General features: G+C 50.3%; 1 protein-coding gene across 2 annotated transcripts; it reads left to right on the top strand.

The window, feature by feature from the left end:
- Positions 1-479: 479 nt before the first annotated feature.
- On the top strand, positions 480-12,534 carry HBEGF (heparin binding EGF like growth factor). 2 transcript variants are annotated; one of them, XM_008141444.3, is made up of 6 exons: positions 480-820; positions 1,038-1,211; positions 4,141-4,318; positions 9,720-9,875; positions 10,665-10,755; positions 11,103-11,166. In XM_008141444.3, exons 1-5 carry the CDS (start codon positions 775-777, stop codon positions 10,735-10,737), a joined length of 627 nt encoding a protein of 208 aa, XP_008139666.1. In that variant the 5' UTR covers positions 480-774; the 3' UTR covers positions 10,738-10,755; positions 11,103-11,166. The 2 variants fall into 2 exon arrangements, with proteins under 2 accessions (XP_008139666.1, XP_028003070.1); XM_028147269.2 differs by lacking the exon at positions 10,665-10,755 and having other exon boundaries at positions 11,103-12,534.
- Positions 12,535-14,509: the final 1,975 nt, after the last annotated feature.

Here is a 14,509-nt window from a genome sequence, read left to right as displayed (position 1 = left end):
CTTTTAAAATGACAAATAAATGTATTATTACTTACTACTTGCAGTGTTAGTAGGCAAAGAAGCGAGTTTCCAAAACTCAGAAGCTGACATGGTGGAGAGCCCTGGTTGGGAGCAGGGAGGCCTGAGGGACTGGGCCTGGGAGAAGGGAAGGAATGAGGGGTGTCCAAGAACAGAACTCAGCTCAGCAGTCGCAAGGCTGCAACGAGGCCAGGGTTTGGGGAAAGGTAGGAACTGGTTCCCGCCACCTGCCGGTTACCAGTCTTACCCACAGTCAGGCCCTGGCTGCCCTGGCCTGGTCCCAAAAAATGTGAGCGCCGCCCCTACTCCCGCCCCCTTCCCAGTCGCGCCCGCCGGGTCGGGGGCTATTCTGCAGGCGCCGGGAGCCGGGCGATGTCCCAGCGCGGGAGGGGGAAGGGGAGGGGATGGCGCGGGGCGGGGCGGAGCGTCGGCGCCTCCCCGAGCCTTATTCCCGGCCGCGCGCTGGCAGCGCTCAGTCCACCGAAGGAGCTGCACGCATCACGTTGCAGGCCACCCTGACCGAAGCGCAGGGGCACGGGCGGACGGACGCACGCACGGACCGACGGAGTGAGCAGACCGAAGCCCAGCGGCCACTAGCTCCGCGCAGGTTCCAGCAAGGCTTGCACCCAAAGGCCGGCGGCGACCGTGCCCCACGGAATCTCCTGCGCTCCTCCCGCCCCAGTTCCTGTGCCAGCGCCCCGGGGCCGCTGCCTCCAAAGTGATTGTTGCCTCGTAGCCGCCGCTGGGTCCGGGAACATGAAGCTGCTGCCGTCGGTGGTGCTGAAGCTCTTCCTAGCTGCAGGTAAGAGGGCTGCCGAGGCCCCGGGAGGTCGGGGGTGGTGCGGGGGGGAGGGGAGGATGGGGACGCTCTCTGGGGGTACCGGGGGAAGGTCGCTGCAGCGCCCCTGGCGTGGGCCACTTGGTGGGGCCCGTGCACCCTGGCAGGCGGGCGCTGGCATCGTGTGGCGACCCGGGGTCTGGGCGGAGGGTCTGATGCGGCCTCGCCCCTTCACTCGCAGTGCTCTCGGCGTTGGTGACCGGAGAGAGCCTGGAGCGGCTTCGGAGAGGGCTGGCGGGTGGAACCAGCAACCTGGGATCTCCCACTGAATCTACGGACCAGCTGCTGCCCCCCGGAGGCGACAGAGGCCGGGAAGTCCTGGACTTAGAAGAGGCCGACCTGGATCTTTTCAGAGGTGGGTGTGGGGGCTGCCCATCCTCAGACCCTGGTGGGCAGGCAGGTGAAGAATAAGCAGACCCCGGATTCTTGTTGTTTGGGCACCTGTGGGTTTGGGGTATTTATGGAAGACTTCAAGGAAAAGCTGCTCGGCCTGGCGAGCTTCCTGATGGATCCCGGAACGTGGACCCCGCTCTTTCTTGCTCTTGGTTCCCATATTCCAAGTTGCTGTTCTTCTGGGTACGGGTACCTTGGAGCACATTGAAACAGGCAAGGTGTCTGGGGTCCGTACATTCCTCTGAGGTATGCTGAGTGGTAGGAACAAGGAATGATTGAGATGCTTTCCCTAGAGTTTCTATGTAAAAATGGGCATTAAGTCCTAATTTCCGCATCAAATGACTATTATGTAGAAAATAACAGATGTGGAGATGGTAGGCACATAGTAGGCATGCAGTGTTAGACTTCTCCATCCACCTGTCTCCAGGTTGGGGAAATAGAGGGGAATGAGAAACGGTTGGTCTCCCCAGGTGAAGACAGCACCTCCAGGGGAGGCTATGAATGAGGAGCACTGGGTCCCTAGGGAGCTGTATTGCTATGCTGGGTGCCTACAAATCCTCCCCCAAACCTGGAGACTTCCTGGCCACCTTGAGCCCCTGAGAGAAACTCCAAGGGAGGAAGGGCCCAGTGGGTCCTCCAATCAGCAGATGTGGCTATGGCTGAGTATTGGTACAGATGGGGCAGAGTCCAGAGCCTCTGACATGGCCCGCATCCCGGACCCAGCCACCTGCAGCAATTCCTGAGGGTGGAGCAGGGACTGAGCCCTGGAGGACCGGAATGACTATATTTGGTTGGAAAGATACTCACCTGTTCTAGCCCCGCCCAGAGACCCCTTCTCCCTCCTTATCCAGCGCTTCCCTTAGGGGCTGTATCTGCTTTGTATAAATCAGGGGTCTGCTGCAGAGCTGGACCTGGACTCTCACTCTTCATCCTCTCCCCGTGGACCTTTCTGGTCACCCCTGAATGCTCCTGGCCCTCACCTCCTAGGCTGGGCGGGCTGGGCTGTGACTCACCCTCCACCCACATGCCTGCTCCTCATACCTCTGCAAACCTGACTCACTACTCCCTCCGCCTGGCAGGAGACAGGTAGTCACCCTGTCACTCTTTCCCTCGCCTCTCTGATTGACTTGGGCTATCTGCCTCAATTTCACCACAGCTCTGGTCCCTGGGTTGTCTGGGCATCTTTTATTAAGTGCCTACTGTGTTCTAGGCACTCAACATGTTATTGTGGGTTAATTAATCCTTATAGCAACCCTCTGAGATGGGAACTCTTATTGTTCACTTTTTATCAAGAATCCCAAGATTCAGAGAGATTAAGTGACTTGCCCGAGTTCACATGGCTGAAATTAGAGCACAGGTCTGCTGACTTCAGAGCCCATTTATTGTCTCATTCCTGGCTCAGCATGCCAGGTGCCCTAGACTTGTCTGGAGGAGGGGACAGGAGTGTGTGAGGCAGCTTGGTGTATTGGGAAGGAGCCCTGGATATGGAATCCAGAGATTATGCTTCTGATTCAAACCCTGTATGACTTTGTATGATCTTGGGCAAGTTACTGCCTTTTGGGACCTCAAGTTTTTCACTTGAAATGGAAAGCCATACTATTTTTTTAAATGTTTTTATTGATTTTAGAGAGACAGGAAGGGACAGAGAGAGAGAGAGAGAGAGAGAGAGAGAGAGAGAGAGAGAGAAACATTGATGTGAGAGAGAAACATTGATTGGTTGCTCCCTGTACACTGTCCGACTGGGATCGAACCTGTAACCTGGGCATGTGCTCTGACGGGGAATTGAACTGCCTACCCTTCAGTGCATGGGATGACACTCAACCAACTGAGCCACACCAGCCAGTGTGGAAAGCCATAATATTCTTTGAAGTCATTTCCAGCTTGAGGATTGTAGATTTCCAGTCTAATGTTTGGTGCTCACCTATCTGCCAGATACTTAGCTACAGCCATGGACAGTGGGCACCTTTTTTCCAGCTGGGGGCAGGGAACAGGGGGCACTGGTGTCAGACCCCTGGGCTGATGGGCGTAGCCTATGTTCAGTCCCAGCTGGATGTCTGTGTGAGGTGGTTTTTCCCTTTTGAAGTGTGAAAGAATGGAGGGAGTCATCGTTGTTTCAGTTCCTTCTGGATAGTTCCTTACTTTTTATCTCTCTATCCCTTCTACACACTGTACTCCCTATCCTAGAGAGCCAGGACATTTGGGGATAAATGTAAATGGACCTGTGAGAGAAGTGGTGAGCTGCAAAGGGCACAGAGCAGGGCAAATGTTTCGCTTGAAGTAAAAAAAGCAAGGCCCTGAACAGTGATGGCTTACTTGCTAAGGTCATGGTACCCTGGTGCTAATAGGTACCCCAGAGGAGTCCACTTGGATATGGGCACTGTTCTTATTTTATGACACCCCCTTACCCCACCCCCCAAAAAAACCCTCCAAGAACCTTCTCCAGAAGCAATTTAATCTCTGACACTGTCTTCCTGCAAGTGGGCCACTGAGTGCAGCATCAGGAAATGAGGTTGATTTAAGGCCAACATAGAACCAAGTTGGCATGGGACAATAGGAGATGGGGATGGACAGTGGAATGGGGGTGAGGTGGTTGGTAGAATTGCCCAATCAGTTGAAACTAGCTAGCATTCTTGGAATGAAGTTCTTAAACGGAATTTGTGAAATGCCTTCCTTGGGACCCCACTGGCCTCTACTTCTTCCACCACTTTCTGGTGATTCTGCCCACTCTTCAGCCCTCGGGAGGTACTAAGCCAATGGGCTCCCCAGGCTTCTGACTTCAGGTGGGATCAAAGAGTACATTCTCCTTCCAGATGCTGTGCTCTTCTGATTCTTTCTCTGTAGGGGTCGGTGGGGGGATGCCAAAGACTTAACAGAGTACTTTTCTCCTGCAGCTCCTTTCTCCTCAAAGCCACAAGCTCTGGCCACACCCAGCAAGGAAGAGCGTGGGAAAAGAAAGAAGAAAGGCAAGGGGTTGGGAAAGAAGAGAGACCCATGTCTTAGGAAATACAAGGACTTCTGCATCCATGGAGAATGCAAATATGTGAAGGAGCTCAGGGCTCCATCCTGCATGTAAGTGTTCCTGCCCCCAGGCTGACTCTTACACACTCTTTGTCAGCCACGTGGCTGTTCCTAGTTGTCACTGTTCCTTGAATTCATAATTCCACCCAGTTTCTTCTCAAACTCAGGGCGGAAGTCGGGAGGAAGGGAAATATTTTTAGTCAGAGGAAGGGGCTTCCCCCGCATAGGGATGCAATTTCCTGTGGTGTGGGTCTGTGACGTTCTTTCATCTTTGGGGACGTTTCCTGCTTGCTCAGAAATAAGCATGTGGCTAGGAGAGCTGACACCTGAAGACAGGTCCTTCATTCCCTGCCTCATGCCTACTCCAGATGGAGTATTTCTGGGTGGAGCAGGGCTCCTGTGGCCTCCTTTCCCAAGCCCTGCAGGGAGGCATGCGGTACATTTGGACACATGCTGTGCAGGCATGTGTGCCCTTGAACATGTGTGCACATGAAGGAGCTAATGTGAGTTGAGTCTAAGGCATGATAGGACTGCACAGGGAGTGATCATGATGGGAGTGGGGAGGAACCCCTGTTCCTCTTTTTCTCCCCCTCCCCCCAGCAAGGGCCAGGAAGTAGGGAACATGGTGGGTATTGGCCTTTGGCCATGGGGTGGGAGAACACTTCCTTTGTGCAATGTTCACAGGAAATGGAGCCCAATCCAGTAGGCATCAGCCCCCAGTCAGGCAGCACCACCCTTCCCTCAGCAGGGTCGTGGGTGGAGGGGCCACGGGTTCCCCAGCTGATCTGCCAGGCCATGCCCAGAAAACGGCTGTCTTGGCAACCCCTCAGGGATGACGGCACCGCCATGCTCTCTGGCAGGCATAATGTCGCCAGTGTGCCTGAGGCCAACACCCGCGTCAGGCTGTAAACATCCACTCTCTCCTGCTGGGCATGAGGCCCTATGGGGAGGCAGGCCCTGTGACCAGGGAGACTCTGGACAGGGCCGGGAGGCTGTTGGGTGCACACCACCTCCCAACCTGTCAAGGCGACGTGGCTGCCTGTCATCTTTTCTGTGATGGTGCAGATCCCTTGGCTTTTTCAAACTTCCTCGTCCCGTCTGATCTCACAGAGCCGTGCCGCCCTGTGCTTGGCAAGCGGCAGACAGACTTCTTGCTCCCCACCTTGTCCACAGTCACTTGTGTGTCCTCTCCTGTAACATTCTTGTCAGGAGCTGGTATTGGAGGGGGCTGCTTAAGAATGACATAGACAGTCTCCACATTATGCTTCCCAAGGCCTTGGGACAGGGCAGGAAATGTTTGTCTTAAATTTTTTAAATGGCATCATTAACCCAGGGTGGAGGCAGTGACTCTGAGGGTAGTCAAGAGGGATTGAGGCCAGGAATCTGTCTGGGCCAAATGGGATCAGGGCGTTGGTGGATGGACTTGCACTGCTCAACTGAGAACCCTTGTAAGATTGCTCTCCTGAAAAGCTGGGCTCAGCCAACCATCTAAACCCAGAGAACCTAAAGGGTGCCCAGGGCCAAGGTGGCCCTAGGCATGGTGATGATAACCATGATGATGCTTCTCTCCTTTGCCCTGAAGTTTATATTTAACTTGAGTTGAGCCCAACAGGTATATGATGAGCGCCTACATGATGCCAGCTGTTCTAGGGGGTGGGGAGATATAGACCTATCATGGGATTCTCAAAAGCTCTCTGCTGGGTAGGCGCTGCTTACTATCTCTACTTGAAAGATGAGGAAACTGGAGCAGGAAGTAGGAAGTGATTTGCCTGAGATCAACAGCTAAATAAGTGGATGGAAACAGGACAGGGACTCAGGTGCCTGACTTGCAGTCCAACATGCTTTTTATGTCCCCGGGCTGCCCTGGGTGTTGGCTGTCCTTACAGAGTTTGAGCCGGATTTTAAAGAGGGCAGCTGTTAGCCTAGAGGTCTTTAAGACTTTTACTAGGCTAAGAGAATGGCAGTCTGATTTGAAGACTTGGTGTCTGCTTCCTAGGCATATTTTCAAGGGGCTCGACTCTGTGTCTGGTTGACTGCCTCCTGCCTCCAGCCCTTGGTATACAGGGCAGAAGGCACCAGGAAGACGCAGAGTTCCTGGTTTGGGGGAATGTGACATCTGGGCACCTACATCTGGGGCCCTTTGTGGCTCCTCCTTGCCTCCAGACCAGGAACCGCCACAGGGTGTGTCCAGGCTGCTGTGGTGAACTTGAGGCTAGTTGGCTTCCTAAGCCAGCCCTCTCCGGCCATCATCCACAGGAAAACTCTTTTGTGTCACCAGCCAAATGTTACCCTCAAAGAGCAGTTTCCTGGGGCTCCTGACTGGCTGCTGACCCAGATATTGGCTGCAAAGTTTCTTGTGGTTGGAGGAAACTGGGAGCAGTCGGGTTGAGGAGGACTCAGAGCTGGCATGGGGACAGGCTTGAGGGCTCTACTTGCCTCCCTGCCAGGTGCTGAGAAGGAGTGACACACCCCTTCTCTTTGGATCCGACTGACTTTGGTGCCCCATTCCTCAGGTTTGGGCAGTACCTTCGGAGTCTGATATGGTATAATAATGCGCACATAAGTGGGACTTAGCCTCTTATTAAGTGCTTTTATCTATATTATTTGATCTTCACAATACTCTAGTGAAGTAGGCATTTATTATTCTTGTATATTTTTAAAAATATATTTTTATTGATTTCAGAGAGGAAGGGAGAGGGAGAGGGAGAGCGAGATAGAAACATCAATGATGACAGAGAATTATTGATCTGCTGCCTCTTGCACGCCCCACAATGGGGATTGAGCCCACAACACAGGCATGTGCCCTGACTGGGAATCGAACCATGACCTCCTGGTTCATAGGTCGATGCTCAACCACTGAGCCATGCCAGCTGGGCATTATTGCTGTATTTTACATGAGAAAACCAATGCTTTGAAAGGCAAAAGTAACTGCCCAAGATTGCCTGGGTAGAGGTAGCAGCAGAACCAGTCTGGAACCCAGGTATTCTGAGCCCCCTGCACCAATGGTGCCCCCTCCACCTTCTGGAGGAGAGGTGGAGAAAGCCAGTTTGGAAGATGTCTCTGGACCCTAGAGGGTTCTTGCTTCTGTTGTAATACAAGCTCTGAAATGGGTCACAGACATGGGTAGCAGGGTCATGTCCCAGTTTGAGGGAGCACTCACTCTCTGGCTCTGGAGAAGACACATGATCTTGCCCCCACCCTGGGGTGTTTGGAATGCAGTCATCCTCCCTCCTTCCCTGGGGAAGCCAGGAGTCTGCTGCAAAGGGAGGGGGAGGTCGGTAATATTAGGATGTTTACATTATTATCCTTTTGACTCAGGGTGGGGGTGGAGGGATTATGTAACTGGATTGCAGGACCCTGAGGCCAATATTTATTTCTATCATCTGAGTAACTACCTGTGGGGTTTGAATGATAGGCTGCAAGTGAAAAACAGGCTCAACTTCAGTTTTCCTCCCACCGGGAGAGCAAAGTATCTGAAGTCATCCAAAGTGCTGGGTTGAATCCTGCCTCCACCACTCTCTAGCTGTGTAACCTTATCTAAGAAGCTAAGCCTCAGTCTCATCATCTTTAAAATGGGGAGAGTAATTCCTACTTCATAGAGATGTTTTTAAGATTAAATGAAATGATCCTTGTAAAGAAATTAGCAGAGTACCTGGCTTATTTATTATTTAAGTTAATAATAACAATAACAGTAAGTCAGAGAGCAGGGCCAAACAGCCCTAGGAACCCATCAACCCATCACATAAGTATTTTCCTGGGGTAACTTGCGCTGTTCATGAATTTGGAATATGCCAAGACTGGTTTCTAGTCTTAGCTCTCCTGCATGCTAGTTGTTTAACTTTTGGCAAATCAATCTCTCTGACCCTTAATTTTAGGCTTTCACTCTGTGAAACTGGGCTATACCTGTCTTCCAAGGTGGTATATGGTCTCAGTTGAGCTTGTAAATACTAGTAAGGATGGTGTTTTACAAACTGTTAACGTCTGTGCACAAGTGATTTTCCCTGGGTGTTCCTGAGAGCTTCCTCCACGTCCTGGCAGGATGGGGGTCGTGGTTTTGCCCACCTGAGCCAATGAGACAGATGCATGGATGTGCTCTGGTGTGTGTATAGGGAGCCTGCCCTACATTTATCCTGCAGTGGGGTGTTCCCCAAGGCACCCAGGAGGAGCTGGGGCCAGGAGAGGCAGGGGCAGCCTGGCCTCCCTGCTGTTGCCAGAACTGGACAGGTCTGCTTCACGGGTTCCTCTCCTTGTTCTCGGGCACCAGGCGCACAGCCTCCTTCCCAGAAGGAGGCTGAGCTCAGAATAGAGGGCCCAGGTTCTCAGTGCTTCCTTCAGTAGCTTATGGCCTGAAGTCCCCAGGCAGACATGCGCTGTACAGCCTGGTTGGGGGTGGGCAGTTATGCATGTGAGTAGGCAGCACACTGACCTCAGAGTCAGACAGTCTAGTCCACACCTCTGCCCTGCTGCGTGCCCGTGAGGAAAACAGCTCTGCCCTGCTGCGTGCCCGTGAGGAAAACAGCTCTGCCCTGCTGCGTGCCATGGCATTCCTACCTACATCAAAGGGTCTCCTGGTGCTCAGAAAAAGGAAGGGACGGAAACAGGCTTCTTCAATTGTAAGCGCTTCCGAGTCTTCCTAAGAGCTTCCAGGAAATGCTTTGTGTTAGAAGAAGCAGTTGCCATCTAATTTATTTCAAGAGTGAGAAGAGCCAGGGGTTTGTTTTTGACATTCTTCCACGCTCTGGCAGGGCAGCTGGGCACGATATTACCTGGGTTTGTTGGCTTTGTCCTGTGATGAAGGAGGCCCCATAGCCCAGTGTTCAGAGGCCAAAGGCTGGAGTTGAGTTCTCAAGTTGGACTCTGCACCCAGGGGGAGCTGGGAGTTAATTGAAGGGAACTTGAGAAAAGTGACTCCTGGCAAAGGCATGGGACCTATTAATAGGCTGGGTAGTGGCTGAGAGGGACTGAACTCGGGAAGCATTGATGGGGAAGGCCGGGTTTATTTCTGGGTCAGAGTGTTGAGGGGCCTCACTAGAGGGAGCGATACTGAATCTCCTCGGTTCAACCCACCAGCTCTTATGACTAAGTCCTCTTGACCGGCTTAAACAGACCGTCTTCCACACATGCAATAAATCATCCACACGTGGAACACATCTAGCTGAGAGCTTGAAGTCCTCCCTCCCTTTTTTCCCTGCCTGGAGCAGGAATCTCAGGCCAGGGAATCAGAGGGATTGGCGAAGGGGAGTGAGAAGGGGGGGGGGGCGGGGGAGGAAGGCGATGGAGCCCTCAGAGGGGCCTGTAAAGAGTCCCTACTGGAGAAGGATACAGGGCAGGGATGATGGTTAGGAACCATGAGGGAGTGAGGAGTGGGGTTTGGCTCATGTGGGTGGGCCGTTGACAAGAGTGAAAGGCCAAACCAATAACCTCATCTTTCCTTTGTTCTGTCTTGAACCAGTTGCCACGTGGGTTACCACGGAGAGAGGTGCCATGGGCTGAGTCTCCCGGTGGAAAATCGCTTATCTACTTATGACCACACAACCATCCTGGCTGTGGTGGCCGTGGTGCTGTCGTCTGTCTGTCTGCTCGTCATTGTGGGGCTTCTCATGTTTAGGTGAGTGTTGGGGGCCCCTGCAGGCTGTTTCTGCAAATCACTTCCATTCCTCGTCTTCTTCCCGGGTCTTCTGCCTGGTGACTACATAAGCCCTCCAACCTCCCCAAATTCTGGGCTAGGATTCTGATTGCATTCCCAAGGACAGGTTCTCCAAGGGCCTGACTTCTCTGGTTTGACATGAGTCCAGTGTCTAGAGCCAAGGGCAAAACTCGCCAGGCCATAGCAGGTCCTGCTACTCATAGCAGACCTAGTAACCCACCCATGGAACCACCTCTCCACACAGTTCTTTCTCCTGGCTCTGTTCTAGTGTGTGGTTTGGCATGGGTAGTGCTATTGGTATATCCTGCAAGTCTGAGGCACTTGGCCCTCAGGCCATGCTTCCAATCCAGGTTATGTCCTAGGTTGGGGGAGACCTACCAAGCACTCTGTGCTCATTTTCAAGCAGCATAACTCATTTGTTGTGAGACCTGGACCAAGTTACCTCCCTTTCTGAGGGTTGTAGTCTTTCAGTGATTGTAATCTCTGTCCACCTACCTCATAGGATGCTGTGAGGATTATATAAGTGAGGAGTAAATTTCTTAGCAAATTGTAGCCTGCTGCTGTTAGAGTCCGTTTGGGTTCCTTGGCACAGTTGGACCTTTGATCAGAGGTCCGTAGGGCTGCCATCCCTCGGGGCTTTTCCAAGTAGTGGGTGGGACCAGCATGACAGCATCCTTCAGAAGGACTCTTTCTGGGACCTGCGCCCTGTTGTAGCGGCAGAGCTTGCTCACAAAACTTAACCTTCCTCAGGTACCATAGGAGAGGAGGTTATGATGTGGAAAATGAAGAGAAAGTGAAGTTGGGCATGACTACTTCCCACTGAGAGAGACCTGTGCTCAAGGTAATAGTCCATTCTTTGCCCCATGGCACCATCACCACCCTTCCTGGGTCTGTTTCAAGGCATACTGAATTCTTCTCTTGACCTGGGAGGTCAGGCTGCTAGAGAGTTAGGGTCCCATTGCAGAATTGTTGTCAAAAAGGCTGTCCGTACTTCATCTCCACTAAGGGTGAAAGTTGCTAGAGAGATACCCCAGAGGGATGCCTGAGAGGACAGCGTCTCCAGCCCTTATCCCCTCTCCTTCCACCCTCTCCCAGATGATCTTTCCACTTATTAAGACTGGATCTGGGAGACTCCTAAGACCTCTTAAGACTGGATCCAGCTTTAAAGTTCTCCCTCTTGTTCTTTAGGAATCAGCTGGGGACTGCTACCTCTGAGAAGACACACGCGGATCACAGACTCTGCAGAGGGGAAGGACTTCACAACCAGCCATGAAGACTCCCCTCATCCCCAGTTGCCATCCCCTAGATTGGGCCTCCCAGTATTGCTTTATCAGAGCCTTCAAGTGCCAAACAGAATATGTCCAATGGGATCTGGGTCAGAAGGAAGCAAAAGTGAGGGACCTTCATGCTCTTCTGATTCCCCTCCACCAAACCCCACTTAACCCTATAAAGTTTGTTTAAACACTTGTCTTCTGGATTAAGATGCCAGTTAATTCCATATGCTCCAGGATCTTTGACTGAAAAAAAAAAAGAGAGAGAGAGGAAGAAGGAAAGATTTGTGGACTGGAAGAAAGTAACAAAGATTGAAAAGCCACGGACTCAAGTAGTCACCAAGGGATCTGCCATTTGGACCCTACAGCGCTGGATTTGATGAGCTAACTGTGAAATACCACAAGCCTGAGAACTCTGAATTTTGGGACTTCTACCCAAATGGAAAAATAACAACTATTTTTTGTTTGTTTGTTTGTAAAATGCCTCTTAAATTATATATTTATTTTATTCTATGTATGTTAATTTATTTAGTTTTTAACAATCTAACAATAATATTTCAAGTGCCTAGACTGTTACATTGGCAATTTCCTGGCCCGCTACCCCGCATTCCCGTACCACTTGGCTTAGCATCACTCTCTGCTGCCACCAATCTGAGATGGCTCTATGACCCATCTGTAATTCATTGTCTGTCCACATTTCCACAGATCTTCCACGATCAGAGTGCCACAGGGGGCGGTCTGTATGGTCAGGATGTAGGAGTTAACTTTGTCAGATCCACTCTATGAGTTGGACTGCAGTCTTGCCTAGGCGATTTTGTCTACCGTTTGTGTTTTGAAAGCCCAAGGTGCTGATGTCAAAGTGTAACAGATATCGGTGTTTCCCCGTGTCCTCTCCCTGCCAAATCTCAGAAGAGGTTGGGCTTCCATGCTTGCAGCTTTCCTGACCCCCTACCCTCTATAGCCTCAGGCCCACAGAGTGGGATCTCACTCTCCCTTGTGTCAAGACATTTCTCTTACTCCTGCCATTCTTCTGGTGCTACTCCAAGCAGGGGTCAGTGCAGCAGATGATAATCGAGAGAGGTATCAGTGGGAAAAAAGGCTGAGGAGGAACAGGAAACATTGGAGCTGACTGCTCTTGGTAATTGATAACCTATCAATTGCAACAGAGAAGATTGGAGGTGAGGATGGCTTTTGTGTGAACCCACCCGCCTCACCAAAACTACAAACGTATGCTGTCATGGTCCCTTCTGGAAGTTTCTGGTGCCATTTCTGAACTGTTACAACTATATTTCCAAAACTGGTTCATATTTGTACTTTGCAATTCAAATAAAGATAACCCTTATTCCATAGCCTTCTGTCTGCTTGTTTTAACTGGGAATTAGTTTGACATAGGTATTTTCTAAGTCCTGATTCAATATTAGATCTGCACTAGGCCTGTTTATATATACTATCTCAGTATCCCAACCACCCTGTGATAGAGGTACTACTGTTGTCCCATATTTACAAAAGAGGGGGTTCAGAGAGGTTATGTAACTTGCTTAAGGATACACAATTGATACGTGACAGCTGGGATGGATAGTCTGACTCCAATTATTTGTCTAAATAACCTACATTACACTACCTCTGACATGAAAGAGAATAGGTCTTTCACATGGGAAGTTTGGCTGGCTGTAACCAGGAAAGACATCTGCCCATTCAATCAACAGACCCTAGACCCAGGGCCTGATCCTTGGCTGTACATGCATGCAAGCATTGCTCTTGGTGGAAGGCAGGCACCTTTGATTCCCCTCTCCTGCTCCACAGCCAATTCATTAGCAAATCTTATAATCCATACCTTTCGAATATATGGCGAATGAAGCCACTTCTCACTGCCACTGCCATTACCCTAGTCCAATTCACCATTATCTCTTGTCTGGACTCTTGGAATGGCTTCCTGTCTCCTTTATTTCACTTTGGCCCCTTATAGCCCATTTCCAATATAATAGCCAGAGTGATCATTTAAAACATAATCCAGATCTTGTCTGCTTTACAGGCCTTCCCTGACCACTCACTTATACAATAGCACATTCTTCCCCCACCCCACTCTTCTTATTCTCCTTATATTGTTTTATTTTTCTCTATAGACCTTATCACCACTAACATATTATTTGTTTATTGTCTTTCTCTTCCTACTAGGATGCTAGCTCCATGAGGGTAGGTGTACATTTCTTCAATCCCAGATTCCAAAACAATGCAATTGAATTGTAGGCACTCAATATTTGTTACAATGGATGAATATGAGAAATGACTAAAATCCACTCCAAGGCCAGCCAGTGAACAGGTATGTGATCCAATGCCTCCCTGGAAGTGTGGTGGGGTTAAAAGAAGGGCCTTTGTTTGGAGTGTGGATGGGAACGGCAGGTCATGGGGCCATGGTGTCCTGGGTGGATTGAACACAAAGAGACCTATTGGAAGCCATTGGACAAGTGCCACTGGACTGCCCCCTCCTCATCCTCTTCTCTCGGAAATCTGTGACACTCTGAAGTTTTCCTAGGAGCCCACACAGAGATCTTGTGTGTACTTTGAATATTCTTGTAAGACTTCGGGCAGTAGTAGCTACCAAGGCTGAACATATACACATGCTATAATCCAGCAATTCCACTCCTAGGGATATACATAAGAGAAATGAGTGCATATGTTCACCAAAAGATATGTACAAGAGCGACTTAGCGTTATTTACAATAACTGGAAACTTCCCAAATACTCATCAGTATTTGATGATGAAACGAATAGATAAATTGTGATATATCTATATAATGAAATACTAAAGAACAATATGGATAAATCTCACAACCATAATACTGAATGAAAGAAGCCAGACACAAAAGGGTACATCTGTGCCATTCCATTTATTTAAAATTTAACAACATGCAAAACTGATCTAGTAAAGGGAAAGAAATTAGGAAAGGGATTCTATTGGGATTGGTAATGACTGGAGGGGGCAGATAGGGCAACTTCTGGTGTTCTGACAAAATTATGTCCCACAGTCTGGGTGCAGGTCAACCAGGTGTACTCTCTTTGAGAAAATTCATTGAGTATATTTGTGCATGCCTGTATCTGTTTTAAACACGAGTAAACATAGTTTTAAAAACTTGGGGGTAGGGGATTCTTGCGCTATTTGCATTATAGAAATCTCTGTAAAGTACCAATGTATTACTCTGGTAATCAGAGAAAATGGTACAGATGTCAAAAATAACAGTGAGTTACTCTGAATTCTTCAGGGGGCTCCCTTTCCTGCCTGCCTCCAAACCTCAAGCCTCCAGCCTTCACGCGGGGCTGGGCTTT

The sequence above is a fragment of the Eptesicus fuscus genome, chromosome 6 (genome assembly GCF_027574615.1).
Source record: "Eptesicus fuscus isolate TK198812 chromosome 6, DD_ASM_mEF_20220401, whole genome shotgun sequence".
Classification (NCBI taxonomy): domain Eukaryota; kingdom Metazoa; phylum Chordata; class Mammalia; order Chiroptera; family Vespertilionidae; genus Eptesicus; species Eptesicus fuscus.
Note: the sequence above shows the minus strand (reverse complement) of the source record. Positions and strands in the feature narration are given on the sequence as shown.

Coding starts and splice junctions, on each gene's coding strand:
- HBEGF (XM_028147269.2), top strand. CDS start 775: ATGAAGCTGCTGCCGTCGGTGGTGCTGAAGCTCTTCCTAGCTGCAG. Junction 821..1,037: donor GAAGCTCTTCCTAGCTGCAG/GTAAGAGGGCTG, acceptor CTTCACTCGCAG/TGCTCTCGGCGTTGGTGACC. Junction 1,212..4,140: donor CGACCTGGATCTTTTCAGAG/GTGGGTGTGGGG, acceptor TTTCTCCTGCAG/CTCCTTTCTCCTCAAAGCCA.